General features: G+C 37.8%; 1 protein-coding gene and 2 long non-coding RNA genes across 11 annotated transcripts in view; 2 read left to right on the plus strand and 1 right to left on the minus strand.

Moving 5' to 3' along the window:
- Window positions 1-15205, plus strand: part of LOC114021076 — a 35540-nt gene extending 20335 nt beyond the window's left edge. For 2 of the 5 annotated variants that reach the window (XR_005225969.2, XR_006290811.1), the window contains 2 exons: window positions 93-1229; window positions 13931-15205. This is a non-coding gene — a long non-coding RNA (uncharacterized LOC114021076). Of the gene's footprint in view, window positions 1-92; window positions 1230-5303; window positions 5341-13930 lie in introns of all 5 variants that reach the window. The other 3 variants (XR_005225970.2, XR_005225972.2, XR_005225971.2) reach the window with 3 other exon arrangements.
- The window catches only part of AGGF1 (angiogenic factor with G-patch and FHA domains 1), a 37493-nt gene that overhangs the window by 6821 nt on the left and 8308 nt on the right, over window positions 1-22364 (minus strand). For 2 of the 5 annotated variants that reach the window (XM_037902972.2, XM_037902971.2), the window contains exons 6-12: window positions 13275-13366; window positions 12341-12458; window positions 8509-8863; window positions 5635-5746; window positions 4309-4360; window positions 614-715; window positions 68-233 (exon numbers count right to left, since the gene is read on the minus strand). In XM_037902972.2, coding sequence (XP_037758900.1) covers window positions 68-233; window positions 614-715; window positions 4309-4360; window positions 5635-5746; window positions 8509-8863; window positions 12341-12458; window positions 13275-13366 — 997 coding nt within the window. The remainder of the gene's footprint in view (window positions 1-67; window positions 234-613; window positions 716-4308; window positions 4361-5634; window positions 5747-8508; window positions 8864-12340; window positions 12459-13274; window positions 13367-22364) is intronic. The other 3 variants (XM_037902973.2, XM_043546294.1, XM_037902974.2) reach the window with 2 other exon arrangements.
- LOC119566669 lies at window positions 15997-22051 on the plus strand. The gene is made up of 2 exons (XR_005225975.1): window positions 15997-16089; window positions 21623-22051. It is a non-coding gene; the product is annotated as an uncharacterized LOC119566669 (long non-coding RNA).

Below are 22364 nucleotides of genomic sequence, written 5' to 3' on the forward strand. Positions count from 1 at the left end.
AGTCTCAATTAATTTTGTTATGTAAGAGCTACTGTCAAATACCATATCTAACAATATCATCACTTACCAGAAAATTCCTTTTTCTTATCAAGGCGAAGATGTGCTCTGACCTGTCCTGGTTCACATCCGTCACAGGTGTCACTGCCAGGGTGTATGTGGAAGGATAGCACAGTTTCTCCAATTTTTACTTCATCCCCATGTTCCAGAACATAGGGGTCACATTTTGTTTTAGGCTACAGAAAAAGAATTACGCAATTTTGTCAACTGTATTTATTAGAATAACTGATAAAATTCACCATTACATGTATTCCAGGAATATTGTTTATATGTGAGTCATTCAGTATATTTAAATTGGTATCTCGGTAATCTAACTACATTTTTAACTGGAACAAATTTCTCATAATTCCTAATCCAAAATAAATAGGAAAATGTATCATAAGTACACCTAAAAACTGAGCAGAAGCAAAGAAATGATCAATGCATAGAAGAAAAACCACTCAGCAAAATCATCCGTGATTTATAATTCATTTAAAATGACTATGTGACTGATATGCTTTTCTATAATGCAATATAAGTACCTAGTTTTCTAATCACAGTAAGTTGCAATGCTCACCTGTAGAATCTGATTTCCATTAACAACTGTGCCATTCTGACTGCCTTGATCCACAAGAACATAATTTTGCAATTCATGGTCAAAATATACTTCTGCATGAAACTAGAAAAATGATGAAATAAAATGTTTCTACTGCACAGCATTTAGTTTACATATTATCTTAATATTCCAGGATGTATTTTAGTGGTCTATTAACATACCTCTGGTATTGTAAGTCAAGTCACACTGTCGCAGGCTTTCTGACTTGACCAAACTGAGGAGTGCATGAACAAAACCTAATATTTCTGGCGTACTAAATTCCATATTATCAGCACAACTGTATTTGTTGATTGGGCTGTACAGATTTACAGTAGGGAACAATCCTATAATGGCAGAGAGATTGACGAAGATGACCTCAGATCTTTTCGGTCTCTAGATTCTATGAATAGGATAAACCACAATTCAACTAAAGTTTATTTTAAAGATGCTAACCCTGGAGCTTTTTGATTATCTTATTTTAATCTTTTTATAAAAAAGGATGTAAATGTGAAAGTGATCCACACAGCAACAAAATGCTGCTATGTGTTGCAGGTGGAGGAAAACAGCTTAGTGCCGCTAACTTTCTATGGTTCCACTGGTAAGTCACTTAACTCCTCCCTGCCTTAGTTTCTTCATGAAAATGAGAAAAAGCCCTGACCTCCTGGGTGTTATGATATTAAAGCAGTTTGAGATTCTTGCATGATAGGTATTTTAAAACAACTCAACTGCCCACAAAAAATTGGTGAATTTGGTTATTCACACTAGGAGGAGTTAAAAAAAACAAATTATGGTGTTACAGAGAAATAAAAGCTCTTGACAGAAATGCCAATCTTGTTCTGAGAATTTTAGGGGTGTTTATGAAAAAAATTAGGGAGATTGCTTGGACCAGCAGCAAGTACCAAAGCCAAATACAGGCAGAGAGTCTGGGGTAGCATTTGAACACTTGCAGTGAATTTCAGATGCAATTCTGTCCATGTTATTCGAGTAACTGGGGCCTCTCCTTCTATCCTCCTCCTCCCCTTCCTGCAGAAACCACAACCTCTGCCCCCTCCCCTCTGAAACCAGGATCCCTCTCCCCTCCCAGTCTATGGCCAAGAGGGGGCCCTGGCTCCCTGGGCCCTCCCTTGTTGAGCCCCTGACCCCACAACTCCAAGCAGGAAGAATGGTAGGGTTGGCCCTAGGAAAGCTGCCCTCCAATACCACCTAAATCCCTTAAGTACCTTGGCCACTCCTGGGCCTGGATCTGATAGGATGCAAGCTGCGGTGATTGTCAGTGGGGTTTGCGTTGCAGGATTCACAGCTCAAGCCACAAGCTGTGTGTTACACTCCAGATGCCCAACGTGAAGCCTGCTGGCATGCTCTAGGTCCAGCAGGGCTCACATAGGGCAGCTAAAGTGCAACATGTAACCTGTGGCTTGGCCCATGAATCCAGCAGTGCCTCCAAAAGATTCAAAAATCACTGTGGCATGCCTCCTATCAGACCCTCACTACACAGTCTGCACATGTGCCACTGGGGTGGTGGTGAAGAATGCCACTGTGGCACTATTTGCTGTGTTGGTCAAACCCAAGTGGCGATGAGTGACTGACCCACACTTTTCTCTATATAAATAAAGTGTGCATAGTTCATCTAGCAAAATTTGTAGATTTAAACTTACTTAATAATTTCATACTTACATGAAAAATTAGGATTACAAAAAAATAGGGAGGGATGGCATCTCTGTATTGAGCTGAACAATACTTTCCCAAAAGATCATTAATGGTCACCAATCATTTAACCATCAGAAGAATGAGGTTCTGGAACTGCCTTCTAATAGGAGTAGTGGGGGCAAACAATCTAACTAGTTTTAAGATGGAGCTTGATACATTTACGAACAGGATTATATGATGAGATTGCCTGCAATAGTAAGGGATTGGACTCGATGACCCAGGAGGTCCCTTCCAGCCCTATGATACTAATAGTAGAAAAAGGAATTTCACTGTTTTCAGTAGAAACCACTTAATTGACATCCTGATAAATGGTATTGTTGATTAACTGGAGAGATGGTCAGGGAACAGATTCAGTAAAATATGTTTCAGGTACCAGAAGCAAAGGATAACTGGTAGACCTAGTTTGTTTAAATAGCTTATCTGTAGGGCCTTACCAAATTCACGATCCACTTTGGTAAATTTCACGGTCATAGGATTTTAAAAATAATAAATTTAATTATTTCAGCTATTTGAATCTGAAATTTCACAGTGTTTTAATTGTAGGGGTCCTGACTCCAAAAGGAGTTGTGGCGGGGACTGCAAGGTTATTGTAGCGGGGGGCTTGCGTTACTGCTACCCTTACTTCTGCACTGCTGCTGCCTTCAGAGCTGGGCAACTGGAGAGCAGCAGCTGCTGGCTGGGAGCTCAGTTCTGAAGGCAGTGCCAGCGCCAACAGCAGCACAGAAGTAAAGATGGCATGCTATGGTATTGCCACCCTTACTTCTGTACTGCTGCCTGCAGAGCTGGGCCCTCAGTCAGCAGCTGCCACTCTCCAGCCACCCAGCTCTGAAGGCAGTAGTGCAGAAGTAACGATAGCATGGTATGGTATTGCCATGCTCACTTCTACACTGCTGCTGGGGGGGCGGGGCGAGGGCGGTGCTGCCTGGCCAACAGCCAACCCTCTCTGGCTGCCCAGCTCTGAAGGCAGCGCAGAAGTGAGAGTGGCAATATTGTGACCCCCCCCCGCAACTTCCTTTTCGGTCAGGACCCCCAATTTGAGAAATGCTGGACCGCCCCATGAAATCTGTATAGTATAGGTTAAAACACACACAAAAGACCAGATTTCACGGTCTGTGATAAATTTTTCATGGCTGTGAATTTGGTAGGGCCCCACTTACCTGGTTCTGTCTGAAGCCTGTTTACAGGTGTAAAGGGTGTTTATATAGCCTAAATGTCCTCACTTCATACTGCTTTTCTTGATGAACACTGCTAAAATTAAGGTCTGTACTTTTTTATTGAAGTAGTTAGTGAAATAAAAGTGAGTATATAACAAAATATAATCGTATTAGCCTCTGGTAATCTCTTAATTGGAAAAAATATTTTTCCATTGTCCTGTATCAAAGAAGAGAATTCTACTAAATTTCCTCTCCCCTTCAGAGCTCATTTTACATAACAATTACCTAGAAGATAAATTGGATGAACATATGAAAAGCTAGCGATCTCAACTCATCTGTGGGGATTTGAATATTGATATGACCAGCAAAAAGTCCTAATTAGGTTTCCAGAATATTCCATTGTAATAGGTTTTAAACTTTTGAATAAATGGGAAACGCAAGATTAAAATTGTATTTAATAAGTTCCTTCCTGTGTTACTATCACAAGCTATTTAAATGCAAAGAATTTTTAAAAAAATCAACATTTATATTGTGAATTTTTAAGTTTTTCATTTCACTGCACTTTGACACTGAAATTAAATTCCTGGTTTTGGTCAGTTTTACTTTGTTTCCCATCCATTTGGATGGTACTGTTTCCAAAACTGCAGGGAAATTATTAAAAACATTCCTCTGCTTAAAGACAAGTTCATTAAAAAAACCACTTCTTTTAATAGCAAGACTCTTAAACACATACTAAAATTTTGGTTTATATTTCTGACACTGTTCTTTTAAATTTCTTGATCTATCAATACAAAAATAACTTAATTTAAGAAGTACCTTACTGACTCCAACTTCAGGAATCTGGAGGGTATGCTGCATATCTTTCTCTCTGTAAAACAGGTAAATAGTTAATTAACTTGATTTCTGTCATACATAATTATGTAACTTACATCATGGTACCAGACAGATTTAAGATACGTCACACTAATTTGGTTGTGTTATTTCTTAAAGAAAATTTTTTTTAATATAATCAGTGAGAACCACACTTTGTACAAATTGCAATATCAAGTTTCCTTTCTGAGCTATTAAGAAGCTTTACAGACTGAAAGCTATTGTGATGCAATATATGATGGGGAGAATTGTGTTATGTACCTTGTTACATCTATAAATACTAACCCATGCAGCAAACAATGAACATATAATTAAGCTGAATTTGTAAACTTAGGGAAAAATGCTGATCCCACACAAGCACACGACGCCTGTATGAAAATGGCTTTGGTTGTGGAGAGACCACATAGGGGAATCCTGCATCCTTTGTGCTCTTCAATGGGTCTCTACAGCAGTGTTTAGAGCACAAGTGTGCATTTTTAGAATCAGACAGGGGATATGACTAGTGGAACTATAAACTACATGGATCCCTTGGCCAAAATTCCTGTGTAGCGGACGGTCATCACAATCTAGGAGCCTGCTGTAGGAACTGAAGATGGCTGTACAGATAGTAAAGGACCTCAGGATGTAGGTTGAGAGTTAGGGGGAATTTCCAGCTATTCCAATCTCTACAAAGTTGTATACTACAATGTCCATTTACTGAGCTTGTGGAATCAAATCCTATATACATATCCCACCATCGAAATGCCACCACCACATAGCATACTACACAGCTGAAAGGGAGGAGAAATGTTGGCAAACAACAATGCTCTTACATAATATCACTACTCTTGCATAAAATACATCCAAGAGAACTCCGATATCCACAAGGAGCAGACAGGACTTTTTGAAGATCTCATCCAAAAGACACCCACAGCAAAATAAACTCAATTTATGTATTTCAGAGATGAAGAGTGGAGTCAACTCTACTGGAATGTGAATGTGAGACCAGGGTTCCATCATAAATATCTGATATGCTTCAATCTGAATTTCTAACATAATTTTAGGCACTTAGTGGCCTCAAAGTCATTATCACCTTTTGGGAGGTGATAATAGATTTCACTGAATTCACTGCAGCTAATCACACTGCACTCATTTGCAATCTACTGGTTATTACTATACCAAAACTTCAGAATTTCTAATGTAGAAGAAGATGGACACAAACCTAGTGACTCAGCACACAAATTTTCAATGTCAGACATGAGCCAGGACTGCACAGATTCCAGTCAATTTTACCTTCCAATTGTAGCAGTTTTAACAGCTGTGATGATATAAAGTGATCCAGTCTGCAGTACTGGTGATCTAATTACAATTACTCTGATACATGGAGGCCAAATTCTCTCTTCATCTATATTTATAAAAAATAAGTATTAGTAAAAAGCAAAGCCTACAACTGTGATATCACAATCCTCTAACTTTTCACATGCTTTGAAAGGATTTAGCCATACCTCAACTGCAATTGATTGGTGTTATCCGGCACAATCCTGTGTCAATCTTAGCAAATGAAATGTACAAGCAGTTCTGACAGAACAACTTTGATTAAGCTATTCTTCAAAAGGCTTATTTGTCAGTTTCCAGACCAAAGTGTCAGAAATATTTTTTCTCAATGTGTTGGAATGGGCTACTTTGATTACTTGTATGTATTGAAGTGCATATTTACTTCAATCAGCATAAAAAGTAACTTTGTAGAAGTTATTGACATGCTATTAATTTATGGGTCTTTAGGGATAGTCGATTAGAGATAAACAAATTAACATTTTGTTTAAAATGTCGTTCTACTCTGAGACGGAACTATCTAAAATATAATCTTATTCAACAAATGTGCTCCTTATTGGTATCCAGAGTCATATCTGATTACTTTAGTAACTAAAGTTTAGTTTTGAGTACTTTTTAGCACTACAGAGCTATCGCAGTTAAGAGAGAATGAGCTGTATTCTGTTCCTTCTTGTGCATCAAGAGAACTGTTAACTGAATTCCAATTGCTGGGGTAAATTATGTATCTTCAGATATACATGTGCAACAGCACGGTCTTTAATGAAGCTGAGCAGGTGTAAATAAGGAAAGAATTTTCTGTAGTATCTGGCTGGTGAATCTTGCCCATATGCTCAGGGTTTAGCTGATCGCCATATTTGGGGTCGGGAAGGAATTTTCCTCCAGGGCAGATTGGAAGAGGCACTGGAGGTTTTTTGCCTCTCTGTAGCATGGGGCCCGGGTCACTTTGCTGGAGTATTCTCTGCTCCTTGAAGTCTTTAAACCAGGATTTGAGGACTTCAATAGCTCAGATATAGGTGAGAGGTTTTTCGCAGGAGTGGGTGGGTGAGATTCTGTGGCCTGCGTTGTGCAGGAGGTCAGACTAGATGATCATAATGGTCCCTTCTGACCTTAGTATCTATGAATCTATAAAGGCACAATTTGAAGATACTGGGTTGCACAGATGCAAGGACAGATATCAGCCTGCAGTTTATTTATTAGTCTGGTGTTGATGCACAAGCCAGAAAGAACTGAGCTTGACTTTCAGATCCTAGCTTGAGTTTGCAGAGTTGATGGTTAGAAAAGCATTTTTTTAATGAATAAAAGGAGAAAAATTAATCAAGGTGACACAAGGTAAGAACCACCGAATTACCAAGATGCTATTTTTGCAATCATTTTTCAGACTAGTATGTTCTAAGGATGCCTTTATTTATACCAAAAGCACCTGATGGTCATTACCATGCATGTAATTCTGATGTTTACTGAAATCCAAAACTTACCTCTGAAGTCATGCTCTTAAATGCAACTGTAATATATTATCATACCAGTTACATGGGATTATTAAATACTAATACTAGAGTTCTAAATCAGTTAGGATGGAGTTCCCTTTATCTACATAAAGCCTGGGTAACCTGAGTGAAGAAATGGGATGTTACAGAAACATTTCCTAACTGTAGCCAGGTCATGGGGTTGCAGTACAGGGCCCTTGTAGCTACTACTCAAATCTGTGGGTTGGAAAAACAACTGCTGCCGCTCCATGCACTTTTCGGTAATGTTTATGGGTCAGAGGATCTGCATAAAGGCAGATCTCGTGACCTCTTCCACAGATTAGAGGTTGGCAGTGGGACTGTACTATCCTATCTAGAGCCAACAATGTAGACACTTTGGCAAGGACTACTACGAGCTCAGTATGCGATTCCCAGGTCGCATACATATACTCATGCCAGCTCTCATCTGAACTAGCACACTAAAAACAGTAGTGCAGCCACAGTAGCATGGGTAATGGCAGTCAGGGCAGCCCTGAGCACAAACCCACCTGAACCTTCTGGATATGTACTTGGGGTGGCTAGCCCATGCTGCTGCTGCCCCTGCCTCTGAAATTACACTACTATTTTTAGCTCACTAGCTCTGATGAGAGCTAATGCGAGTATGTTTATGCAAGCTGGGAATCACTCATCTAGCTGGTAGTGTAGACATATCCTTTCAAAGGGGGTATAGAGGCCTCCTTGTACACCTACTCCATCAACGGCCACTTGAACATGTCCAGAGTAGGACTTAAAGTGGTCTGGAGGGATTGTGCTCGCCCTCTGCAGCGTAGATGAGCTTCACCCTCAGTGGATTATATGGTATTTATATGGAGAATATTTATCAGTAATTCTATGCACTAATTGATCCCAGAAATTACTATAAGCATAGGACTGTGATATTAATTTTAGAATATATAGGTTACACTCTCTAGCGTGTACATATTATGGCATTGCTTCCAGGTCTAAAAGCTCCTGTTACAATTTTCTCTACACAAACAATATTCAGTCTATGTAAGCAGAGAGAGTATCATGTTAACATCACAAAATAACAAAGATATACTCAGATGACAGCTTTTACAAGAACAAAATCCATATTTGTTTTTAGTCCTAACAATATTTGAAGGAAAGAGTGGAAAGAACACAATAAATATTGGCTTAAGCTTTTATATTTCAGTGAAGACTGCAGTTTTTAAAGCTAAATTACCTCAAGTCATCCCTTTTCAGTTTTATTTTTATGAGTCACTCATTTTCTTAATAGTTTGTTCTTATTTATTTACTGGACTTCTAAAAAAAACTACAGAAAATACCGTATATAAAAGCCATAATAATTCACCTTCATTTTCAGAGTCTTCTGAATTTACACTCTCTTCACTTGTTACTTCATCTTCACTGCTATACTCCTCACATTCAGAGTCAGTAATTTCACCTTCTTCTGGCTCACTCTCTGTCTCTATTATTTTACTGTCATCCATAAATGCAGCAGTATCTTGTGTTTTTCTGTTAAGATGTGAATTTATACCATCTGTGATAACTGATTCTTTGGCTGTTAGTCTGTTTCTTACATCAATGTCCACTTTAGCCTTCTTTCTTGCATTTGGAGACTCCTCCTCTTCAGTAGAACTTATTTGCTCAGTGGTGGAAAGGCAATTCAGACTTCTGGGTGATTTCTGCTCTTCTGTGTCCAAATCCTGGAGAGGATTTATAGAAATCAAACTTGAGGAATTTAACATGTCTTTAGGGACTGAATTATTTTAATCTATAAATAACACAGATTTAAATCCTTCACTAGATATAAATAGCGTCAAGAGATTTTTAAATCAAGAAACTTGTGTGTGCATGCAAGAGAGAGGTTCCAGATGACACGTTTCACCCATTTCAAGTATATCCAAGATGTTATGGCTATCTTCAATTCCTGATGTTGTAACTATCACTCTCTTCTTCTAATCCCTTCACTGACAGCCTCTTTCTTCACAACAAGCTTCAGGATCCTTGTCCTCACTTTCAAAGAAAGACCTGTGTAAGTCCATCCAAAATACATGTCTGCTCTCATCTTTCCTAATTTCTCTTTTCCCCTCACTCAATTCCTATGCTCCTTCCGAGCTTCCTCAATTGTTCTTCATCTTGTCCGCTATTTCTGTCTTCTCTTTTTTCCACACTACTCCCTATGTCTGCAACTCCCTGCCATGTTCGCTGATCGACCTTCCTTCCTTTCTTCTTTCAAACTTGCATCTTCAATAAAGCCTTTCATTAAAAGACACTGCAGAGGTAGTTTAATTTTTTAAGTTCCCATTATAACGCCACAGAAGATTCATACTGAAAATCTATTTCCTTACTGAAAGATTTTTCTCTATTACACATACACACACAGCTTTATTGCATGTTTGTCCATCAGTGTTTGGCTTATGACATTCGTTAGATTTTGAGAAATTTTTGATGGTCTTGTGAAGGAAGACAAAATATTAAATCAGCACAAAGAATTACAAACTTTCCAGAGTATTTAAGAAAAACTGTTGTCATAATTCTAAATCTATCAACCCTGACACTTAAGTGAACAGAAAAACTTTATCAAGTAAAGGAAGAACATTTAAGATCCCAATTTACTTACTTATTTGGAACCCTGAACTCAGAATAGATGTTTTGCAATAAATCCAATACTCTTGAAACAAAGCACGTAAACAATGGAAAAAAGTGCCTTTCAAGTATTTTTTTAAAAGATTTATCCCTTATAAATTATAAATCTTAATGTAAACCCTGTGAAAGTAGTTCATGAGGTTGACTTTTCATTTTATAAATGTGGAAACAAGAATAGAGAGGTAAAGTAACTTGCTCAAGGCCACAAGGCTGGTCGATGGCAGAACTGTCATTAGAACACAAGAATTCCTGCCTCCCAGCCTTGGCCTCAACGAACTAGGCAGCAAAGAACATTTAAGTTTACATGCACATTTAGCTGTTTGAGAACTTTAAAACATTTTCAAAGAGCTTTTCCACTCAACACACATTAAATTCTCATTACACAGCAATTCTAGAAGAACCTTAGACTGTTCCAACCAAAGGACCACCACACTGCATCACTTAGATCTGCATAGGAAGGGTAGGGGTGTGTCTCAGAGCACAAATTTTCCCCTTTCTGCATCAAAGGGTATGTCTACATTACAAACCTAAGTTGACCGATATTAGGTCGACTTACAGCCACCACAGTACATGTGCACACTACCCTCCTAGGGTAGGTGGTGAGCATCCTCACCGTCTCGCCCCTGCACCACCCAGGGCTCAACAAGCTGTGAAATTCACAAGGTTGCCTGGCTCCTGGAAGGGAGCAGGGTCGGAAGCTGCACATTTCCGCAGGGAGCAGAGGACAGCTGGGCTCTAGCTGCCTGGCGGTCTTGTCAATTTCACAGCAGGAGCCATGAAATTGACAAGACCGCCAATGTAATGGATAAAGTGTCTACACAGACATTCCATTGCCTTAACTATACCAACATAAGCCTTACGCCACTCGTGGAGGTGGAGTTATGATGTCAGTGTAGTAGGGCACGTACAACGGTTAGAGGAAGGCTGTAGTGTAGGCACTGACATAATTAGGTCGACATAAGCTGCCTTGTGTCAACCTGTATAGTGTAGACCAGCCCCAAGAGGGATTCACTTGATTGCCTCAGCAACACCATGTCTTCCTCCTTGGGTGGAGAAGATGTAGGCCTGCCTGTGGTGAGAGGGAGGGAATGGATGCAAATCATTCCTGCTCCAGCCCCACATAAACAAGGCACAAAAGATTGATACAGCTCAGACTGTACCATCTTTTCCATGCAGCCCTTCCTGGGGATGCTTGCGCTTCAAGTGGCCACGGCTGGCTCCAGCAGCTAGGGACGGACAAGATGAGAGGGTCATTAGGAATCAGAGTTTTTAAAGTTTATTTAAAATTGTAATTAGCAATGTGGCAACCTGCTTGGTGAAGAGGTTACACAGGTCACAAGTGCCTGAGAGAGAATTATGTTAGAAGCTTCTTTGGTCAATTACATCATAAAGACGTTTATACACAAATTGTTCACTTTAGTATTTATGCAAATATGTGAAGATATTGTTTTAGCATCTCTTCAGATGTTGTATATTAGAAAATAGACAGTTTCCTGGCCAGTAAGATTAGATACTCTTGGATGAAAACTGCAATACACATTTTAAATTCTTGTATGCAGATCAAACGTTAAGAAAAAGCATGACACGCATCCTGAGCAATATTTTTTTTTTAAAAGTATCAATGCCAATATAAACATAAAACTTATACAATCTTCTGATCTCAGCAGTAACAGACTACTCAATTTAAAAAAGGAAAGCAATTGAATATACATACATTAACAAATTCTTATCTAAGGGCAATCTTCCCCTCCTCCTGACAAAAATGTAGTATTACATGCCAACTAACTGCCTCAAATCACCAAGTATAGATGGCTTTCAGCACATTATGCCATGTAAAAGAAAAAAGCAAAGTCAGCTTTAGGAATGTACTGAAACATCCCAATTCAGCTGTTTAAGTGGGAGCATTCAGTACTTAATAGAAAGCCTGTTTATTTACGTAAGTGTAAATATTTGCAGATCATCTTTAAACCAACAAAAAAGTGAATTTACAGTTACATTTTTAATTTACAATTTATTGGCCCAATTCTGCTATTACTAAAATTCATGGCAGCAGGGTCAAGAATTTATTGACTGGTTGTTTCAAATGTACAAAAACAAAGTGCAATGTTATTCATGATATACAGTGAATACCCCTGTTGGAAAGTTCTTATTTGAGACCTGATCCTGCATGATGCTGAGCCCTCACCACCACTGACTTAGTCCTGATCCTGCAAAGTGATCTACAAGCATGGATCCTTATGCATGTGTAGACTACTGCTGAAGCAAAGTATTGAAGACAATGGAACTCTGTGAGCATAAGGGTCCATGCTTGTAAATCTCTACACAGGATCAGACACTCAGACTAAGTTCTTTGGGAAAGGCACATGACTTTATACTTGTTCATAAAGCTCCTGGCACGCTTTGGGTACAGCAACAAATACATTTAGGAATCAAGGACGCATGGGATATTTATGGTTTTGTTGGTTAATCCAACATTTTTGTAAAGATCTGGGTTTTATTTATTTATTTATTTATTTAAAGATGGCAGCTTCCACCTTTTCATTCTTAAAAGGAATGAATTTTGTTCCTTCCTTCATGCTCTGGTGCTCTGTAATGTTAAACCTGGAGACACTCTTCAATTCATTCTTAAAGTACAAAGGCATCTTATGGCATCTGAAAAAATGCAAAAGCAATGACATACAAAAGAGTAATGGTGCAGAAGAAGCCTTTTCATTATATATCAGTTGTAGTATTGATGCAGAACATAACATCCCTGTAAATGTGCCTGAACACATGTACTAGATTAATAATCAGACTTCATTCAAAATAACCACTGCTTAGAGGAAAGAACCAGTACTTCAGCTTTTTCAAATGAGACAAATGTCAATTCCTTAAGATTCAGAGAAACGTAAACTGCAGATTTCTCATTTTTCTACTGGAGGATTTATAAGATGCTCATTCCCAGCCTGGTGACAAGGCATGGAGAATCATATAGCTAAGCTTCCACTTGTTTGATGCCACCATTCCACTAATTCTCCAGTTATCACCATCTTCCAGCAACCCAGAACCCGAGTTTTCAATGTATTTTTTAAAAAAAAAAGTGGGGGTGGGGGCCAAAACCCCACCCGAGTCCTTTTGGCAGGCACCTTTACAGAGCAAGCAGCACAAATGTGACTGTTACCATAAGAACATCAAAGGTGATTCTTGGTTAGTCAAGACACCATATATTGATGTAGCAGGATGCTTAATATTTCTTTTGGCAACTATAATTTAGACAGAAGGCTTGTCAAAGTTTTCTGCAGATGTCTGGATTTGTACATTTCAATTCAATTACAAAATAATTTAAAAACTGGATTTGATTTATGGCAAATAGGTGCAATAAATTTAATCCTATTTCCTCCAGGTAAAAAAACATTTAAACAGCAACTACCCAGCTACTAAGAATTTTTTAAATCTATCAAGGTTAAAGGTAAACATCCACAGACTAACATGTTTGGTGTCTCAACTCTACCTTCACCAGAAGCTGCCAATTCAAAAGAAGAAATCTTCAGATTAGCCATGGTTTCTGTCAACTGATGTACCTAAAGACAGGATGAATAGCAGCAAATAGTAAACTGCACACTGTAAAAAATATCATCTGTTTCAAGAGTTCTATGGGAAATACTTGCTATTAAATGCTGTCTCCTGGAGAGATAGCGAAGATGCATCTAGTTTTGAGATAGCCTATTGAATTCTGTCAGAGAAGTGAACTGTAGAGTCAGCATGGCATCAAGATAAAAATGTAGGACACAGACACAATCAAAACTAGTTTCTATTGTGATCAAATAAAAGCTACTAATGTATTTTTCATGAGCAAATTGCATAAGAAACTGGATGCAGCCAACAGGCCTCAAATTAGTAATTTTGTGTAGTCGCTCAGGCCCCAATCCAGCAAATAGAGCCACAAAGAGACATCATCTTTGCACCTGTGTGGAACCCATGGCTCTAGTTACAGTATCAGAGGCCTATGTTTATCATTTATTCAATCCTTGTTCAGTTTTTAAAGGTTCTGTTTTTTATTCTCCCAAATTCACTTACTTTTAAAAGTTTTTTCCATGTATGAAGAGGATCCTCACCCAATATTATTCTTTTTCAACCCCTCACAGCCAGAAGAAATAGAAACCTGATCCAATGCTCACTGAAGTAAAAAAAAAACTTCAATTGACTTCAATATGTATTGCACCAAGCCCTTATTGGTCAAGAACATAAGTTTATCTGATTCTGTGTCCTATCAGAGACAGACGTTAGGATTATCTATTAAAAACAAATTTCTTGGGCAAAATTCTCAGTTTCATGCCTGCAAAGAAAAAAATGTCTGTAATAAGTGACTGTGGAGATCTAAAAGAATGAATAACGCCATAAAGGTATGTTATCTAAAAGGAACTAGAATACATTTCTGTTATTTATACAAAAATTATACAGCTTTGTTTTATAGGTGATATTAAAGATGCAAAAAATTCTTTCAATATTTTTTGCAATAAAAGCATAATATTTTAGTAGAAGCCTTCTTTGGCTTTCTATTATGTAATTTTTTTTCTCCAACATATGTAAAAGTGTGGGATTTTTTTTTTTTTAAAAAAGACAGTTAACCTTTTGTATGCCTACATGTATATGTCTCTTTAAGGAACATTTCAAATGTTGGGAATATATTGCTCATTACTATGGTGTTAGGAAAATGTCCTGACTTGCTGAAAATAAACCGATGTGTGTTTAGATTTTTTGAGACTATAGTCAATAAATGTATTCCATCACTGTGGCTGCAAAAACAAATATTAAAAGAAATGTGGTTGAGAAGAATAAATGAGAGAAATTAGTCAATTTACTGCCTTTATTAGATTAACTACTGAACTCTGAAGAAAAATGGTTTAAATGGAATAAATTGGTAAGAATTCATTCATCACGTCTCTGGAAAAAACCTACTGTATTAGTACTGTATGTCATAGTATACCTAGAGTAAGTCAACCTATACTGTCGCAACTCTGCATTTCCTTACTTTCTGTATTTGGAACCCTCTCTTAATACTTATATAAAAATATGTACTATCAACAATTTTGTTTATATTTAATAAGCTAGTAACTAAAGTGCACTTCAACTCTGAAAGCCATTGTTATATAGGATGGATGCGGCTCTAGGTTTGTTGTTTGTCAGTTAACCTTTGAGAGCTAATCTGTTTGTACAGGAGTTTTAAACCGTCTAATTAAAAATTCCTTCTCTTCCTGTATTTTTTTTGAATCTGCTAACTCATCCTGGAATCTGCAAGTCAAGCTGGGTTCCTTCTGACTTATGTATCACCAGAAATAAAGATTCTGCATTCAGAATTTAAGTTACCAATTCTGTTAATGATGTGCAAATGAAAATAAAATCCAGCTCATTCTCCCAGCTATATTGACTCTGCAAGAGAGAAATGTGAAGTAAACTGTAATAAAAACGTATCTCTTTACGTTACTGGCTAACTATGACTATGAATGCAAACATGGACCTGGTCTATTGAGTAAGAAGTTGCTTTTTTCAGTCACTTTTCAGAGTAAAACTGCACTTTAAAGTAATTGGTAACTCACTGTGAAATAACCAGAAATAATAATTTCATTTTCAAGATAACTAACATTACTAGTCCAATGAATATTTGTAGGCAACCTGTAAGTTTCTATAACCTACCCTGGAGAAAAAAAAACCTCATTGTCTTGGCTGTGCCTGATGTTTTGTCATAATTAAATTATAATACACTGTTTAGGATTCCTGATATCAAGCGATAGGACTGATTATAGTATAAAGTTGGGAAAATTTAAATTGCTTTTCTCTTAAAAGAATGCTTTATAAGACAAAGAGACATGAATCAGCATCCCTTGACTATGCAAAATATATTCTCTGATCTCTAGAGTGACAGGAAAGTGGAGTAGATCTAAATTTGTATATACGGATACATAAAGTTGGCGTGCAGGACAAGAGATATGACTTTTTCAAATAGTATTTAAAGTAAGGTATCTGGCAAAGATAATGGTTCAAAAGCAAGATTTAGTAGCAAAGCTATCTGCATAAGATACAACACTGGAACCATAAAACATTACTAGTTACAAACAACCCTGGTTCATTTTCAGATTAAAAAGACATCTTTAAAATGCTAAAATAATTACTATAAATTGACTCTCTTATGCCTTAAAAAAAAAAAAAAAAAAAAAGACTAGACATACAATGCTGCCAAAAAACACCGCATACCTTATGGACATGAACTAATGACTTATGACAACAGCAGCTAATTAATTGTAAGGTAAGTTTTACAACAGGAAAATCTTCCTTAGTATTTATGTAACAAGTGCTGTCAATTTCTACACAAGCTGGAAATTTTCTTATTACTCAATACATTTCTTTATATAATAAGATGATCACTGAAAATGGAAGTATTGCAACTCAACTAGATAAGATGCTTAAAAACACCACAATAATAAAGTTTTATGTAATTATATAAAAATGGTCAAAAAAACCTTTCAGTGACTATTTTCAATATAAATTTTGAATATAAGACTATTTTTACACTTCATTTTCTATTTATGTTTTGCCATTTGCTTGTATTTACAAAACAGCAAAAAGTAACTGCTGTTAACTTTGGAAACACCATTTCTCCTTAATTATTGTGCTCACAAAGATACAACATCTACATTTAAGAAAATTGTGCACTGCCTATCTTATCTACTTTGGGTTTTTTTCATGTTAATGCATATCTTGTTGCCCAACCAAGTTGTAAACTGATTTGCCTGCTTGACCAAGGTACATAGTTAAAAAGCATCTAACATAGACAACATCATAAATTGTGAATGTTTACCTCCTGCCTTTTGACTATACCATCCAACCTCCATACAAGATTTCACTTGCTAACAAGATTTCATATATAAAACATCTGACTAAAAATCAAATTCATTCAATCCAAGGGGCCATATGGAATATGATTACACAGCAGAAGTGGAGGGCGACAACAAGGGGAATGTGGAAAAGCACCAAGATGTGTTGATATGCTTTTGCTAGTTAGGGTAAAGGGTTGCCTTAACAACTTTTATGGTGTTTTATTCTTGTAAATATTGTCAGATATGTGAAACACCTTATCACTCAGAACTAATTTTAAGTGGTCTACTCTTCCCCCCCCCCCGCAACAGACAAGCATTTACCATTATGACTTTTCAATCTTGTAGCCTGTCATTAGCTGAATTAAGCTATGCATCTGTAATATACTGGGGGAGAAGTGGCATCAGTAGAGTTATGCTTTCACATTACTACTGATTTGGACATTTGTACAAAATACAACTACTTTTAAATGCCCCCTTCACTAGCTTCCCTCCCACAAGCCTAAGAGTTCACTGTGCTATTCAACCGTGCTAGCTGCCAAATGCATGCTTTCAGACTGGGATGGCCTGCTGCCTCTGATATTCCAGAGTGGGAATCTACTTTACCCATGGCAACTGTTCTAGGTAAGGAACTACTTCCACTAGCACTGTAAAGGGGGTCAACTAGCAGCCTCTTCACCTAGAATGAAAGAAAACTAGAGATTAATTGTACTGTGAAACCTGTATTAAGAAGCTACCAAAGGGGTCTAACAAAAATTGGTTCCTTAATGGAGATGGTCTTCTAATAAAGATGGAGCACAACTATACTCAGTAAATTTGTGCATACTTTGGACAGGTCTCTCAAAACAGCAGGATGCCTAAAAAAGGAAGTCTCATCCTTCTCCACCTTGTCTCTCAAACAGAAAACTGGAGGGAGTCCGAAGGAGAGCAAGGCAAATAATATCTTAGTTGCTTCAGCTAGAGTACCCTCCAAGTTATTTGTGAAAAAAAAAAAAACATTTTTCTTACCAAAAAAGCAGAGAATGTAAATAATAAAAGGCTGTTTCTAGTAGCAATGTATGATATATGCTAGATAACGATCCAGAATTTAAGTGTACATGTACTTACTGACAAAGTAAAACACTTTAAGACCATTATTTTTAACACTATATTTTAGGCAATACTGATCTGACCCTTATGACAAAGCAACACTATTTTAAGCGCCTGTTCCAAACAAATTAACTCCAAGTTTGCTATGAAAAATTATCAGATCCATCATTAACCGAATAAAATTCTGCCACTCCACTTCCCCCCCAAAGGTAATTTTCCCCTGCTTTCTGATACAAAATGTTTTTATTTTATTAACAATTCTCCCAAACAACTGAAATGTTTGTATGTAACTACTGAGCATGACATGCCTTTGGATCACTGCTACCACGTGGAGTGCGGAAGGACAGCCAGGCCAAACCTGAGTGAATGGCAAAGCAACCTGGCGCATGTGGTTGCAACGCCATTAAAGGTTCCAGTCCCTCAGGAGAGCTCAAAGCATCAAGCCTGCAGGTTAAGGGTGTGTGGCTTGCATGGAAGCAGGGCCAGAGCCCTTTCCTCAACCCCCCCTCCCAGAATCCCTGTCCAGAGCCCTAGCCATTACGGGTATTCCCCTCCACAGCCTATAGCCTTAATGCTGCTACTACCCAGAGGCTGAAATGGAGCAGGGAGTGGCTGGAATTACCATTAAGAGCCTGTTATTGTACAAGAAGCTGCGCCCACCCTTTGCCCCCTCCCACAAGTCCAGGTATTGCCAATGTGGGCACCTCTGTAGCTCTCCAAGCCCAGAGGCCCCGGGCATTGCCAGACCTAAGGCTAAAAAAGGGGAGGCAATGGGCTGAACCCCGGTGTTGCCACCAAGTGTTGTAGGTAACTGGACGAGTAGAGCCAGGAACCTGAAGTCTGTGCCCTTCAGATGCCTGCTTAAGTAACCTACAGGTACAATCAGATCATTACTAAGTGTATGCAAATGCAGGTGTAAATAACAGCACCCACAGAACTGGAGGCCATTTTTATAACTTTAGGCCTGAGTATCTTGTGGATACGGTTAAGTACTCTATCTTTGGATTTAGCTCAGGGAAATAACTGCAAACAGATAATGGAGTCTATTTTCTGGGGTTGCCACCTGGTATTGTACGTAGTTGGGGGCCAGAGACCTGAGGTTTACACCTTTCCTCTCCTTCAGGCATTTGGAGCATCCACTTTTGCAGTTCTTCTAGTGCTTAATCATTAGAAATAGCTGCCTTGTACAGTACATAAAATGGATCCGTTTTTGTGGCGTGAAAAGAGACGGTGATTGTACTAGTGCTTCATCTTTGAAAAACAAAAAGTTTGGAAACATGAAGAAAGTTACTTGGAAATGGGATTTACATTTATTGGCCCTGCAGATGAACTTCATCCACAAAGCATTGTCTGTGGTGATGTACTGGCTAATGGCAGCTTGAAATCTTGCAAATTGAGATGAGACATCGTGGACTAAATGGTAGCCATCTGACTTTTCCAAAGGAAGTCTCAAAGCATTAAAGCAGCCAAAAAGTACTATGAGTAAGCATGCTACACTGCCTGCAAAGCATCTTAAAGCTTCTTGTGCCGTGTCATACTAATAAGCCTCACACCACAGCAGACACACTGGTTTTGCCAGTTGCAAAGGAGATTTGTTCCATTATGTCTGGGGAAAGCTCAGCTGTGCAGGATGGTGCCATTCCATTGTCAAACACAGTGAGTTGCAGAATTTCAGAACTCAGTGGTGTGAAACATCAAGTGTTGAAATATATTAAGATGAGTCAATACAATGCAATCCAACTTGAGAAGACAACAGATATTGCTAGAGCTGTACAACTGCTTGTTTATGTCAGTTTTGTGCACTGAGTCACTTCTGAAGAACTTTTTTGCCAACCCCTTTCAACATACACCAGGCAACAGAAATCTGAAATGCTAGATTAGTGGTTCTCAACCAGGGGTACACGCACCCCTGGGGGTACGCAGAGGTCTTCCACGGGGTACATCAACTCATCTTGATATTTGCCTAGTTTTACAACAGGCTACATAAAAAGCACTAGCCAAGTCAGTACAATCTAAAATTTCATACAATCATTTATATGTATTGCTCTATATACTATACAGTGAAATGTAAATATAGTATTTATATTCCAATTGATTTATTTTATAATTATATGGTAAAAATGAGGAAGCAAGCAATTTTTCAGTAAAATGTGCTGTGACCACTTTTGTATTTTTATGTCTGATTTTGTAAGCAAGTAGTTTTTAAGTGAGGTGTAACTTGGGTGTCTGTAAGACAATTCAGACTCTTGAAAGGGGTACACTAGTCTGGAAAGGTTGAGAGCCACTGTGCTAGATAATACTCATTTGATGCCTTGGGATTTGCAGTGACAGTTCACAGTAAGACTGTTATATTGAGCAAATTGAGTTCACCTTGTTATTGGGTTAGTGAAATCTAATTATAGAGCATACAACCAGTTTGGGGTTTCTGCCCTGCTTTTTGAGTCTGCCCTGAGGTTGGTTGTCATGGTTGTGAGCCACTCCAGACAGCATGACAATAATCACCACCTACTACTCCAAACCAAAGGTAGTTATCAAGAGGAAGAATACTTCGCCTTTTTGAGTTATGTGAAGGGGTTAAAATCATCTTAACTGATGCAAAGACCTTCATGACTACCCTTGGCTGCCTCTATTTGCTTACTTTGTTAAAGTTTTCAACCATCTGAATTCACTAAATGCATCTATGCAAGTGAAGAAGCTCCTCCTCCTATCAGACAAATTAACAAATTCTATTCAGAAACAGGACATGTGAGCCTCTTGATTTGCAAGTGGAAACTACAACATTTCCCACATTTTCAGATTTCCTTTACGATTGTGGGGTGGCAATTAGGCTTGGCAGAACTTGATTTTTATTCTTTTATAATGTAGTGGCTAACGTCTGTTTATTTTAAGCTTTTACTTTTAGCTATTTAAATGTTCACACTTGTGGGAAATTATGGGGGGTCCAAACAATAGTTATTTAGTGACAGATGTTGATATTCCAGCTTTATAACCATTAAAACATGAGTTGTCAACATGATGTCAAAATAAACAAAGTAAAATTCCTTAAACCAAACTCTAATAAGTTTTCAAGCAGCCATTTTCTTACTTTGCCTATCTGTAAATTTCAATTATTATTGATAGAAATATTTTTCATTGGTATGTGTGTATATGGTAAAACTGACTTACTGATAAAAATCTAATCCTTTCAAGCCTAATTATGATGATTTACAAGCTGCCGTTGTTGAATATGTGACGGGACTGAAAGCATTATTCAGTTACTACTTCCAAGAAGACTGCAGCTCATTTGCCTGGGCTCATGATCTGCTCATTTTTGTAGATGAAAGCCATCTTTCAGGGGAGGCAGAAGAATAACAAACTGAGCTGAAATACAACAGCAGGCAGGAGGACCATTTCGGCACTTTTTCTCTCTCAAACTTCTGGCTTTCAATTACAGAGAAATTCCCAGAGCTCTCTACTCTTTCTACCTTTTGCTTCATCATACCCATGCAAAGTTGGGTTTTCCAGACTTACAGCATTGAAGACAAAGTACAGAAAACATCTTCAAGTAGATGAACTTTCAAACACTGAACCTTGCACAGATCCTAGTTCCAATACCAAACAAGCCCAAACTTCTCACGCTGACTGACATCGGCAGCACTAATACAGGGAAGGGGTGTTTTTTTATAGTACCATTTGACTTGCATTTTAAGTAATCTGCCTGATATCTTCTGAACAAATGCATTAGCAACACTAGGTGGCAGTATCCCACTCACTATTGTAAGGGTAGGGTGAGTGGGAAGGGCTCCAAGTAAAAAAAAAAATAATGCTAGTTGGGGGACTTGATTCAAGAAGGTTGAAAATCCCTACAGTAAAAAGCATTAATTTTTTTTATTCTAGGTTTTAGACAACATGACTGTCTGAAATCTGAGATGCTCATGTAATTTCCTGGAGGAAAATAGGTAACACCGCATTCTGTTTTAGAAATGCAAACTAGCAAGCACTGTGAACAGAGGTAATCAACATGTATCATTAAATCAGTAGTAGAAAAAACTTAATTTACAATTCAAATGGTGTTCCTCTGCAACAATCATTTGACATAGCAAATATTGGTATGCATCAGGAGATGTTTCTTTAATTCTGCTATAAGCATCAATGGCAACAGAACTTGTACCACAACTTGTACAACTTGAAAATGATAATATGTCTAAGTATAAGTTCAAAACGTCTACTTATGTGGTACACAGTAAACTGTTTTAGCATTTGGGAGACAATATATAGTCAAAGAGGAGCTAAACTTTTCTTAAAATAAACGGCCACTGAAATCAGTGTGTATGTATTAAGATGTATATTGCAATAGTTCAGTTGACATAGTAGATAACAAAGATGGCCTGAACAAATGGTATTGGAATAGAAAGGTGGGATATAATATTAATTAAAATAATTCTATGAAGATCAGATTGGATCCAAATGACTATAGATTCAAGATGATGTCAATGGAATGGGCTTGTGGGATAAAGGTATTCACATTGATTTTTCTTAAAGTTTTCCTATGTTTTTATACACAAGAAAAGAACTTAAAAACAAACACATTAAGGTAACATTAGTGTTTAACATAAAAGCAATCTCTTCCTCAATTCAC

This window comes from Chelonia mydas, chromosome 5 (genome assembly GCF_015237465.2).
Source record: "Chelonia mydas isolate rCheMyd1 chromosome 5, rCheMyd1.pri.v2, whole genome shotgun sequence".
NCBI lineage: Eukaryota > Metazoa > Chordata > Testudines > Cheloniidae > Chelonia > Chelonia mydas.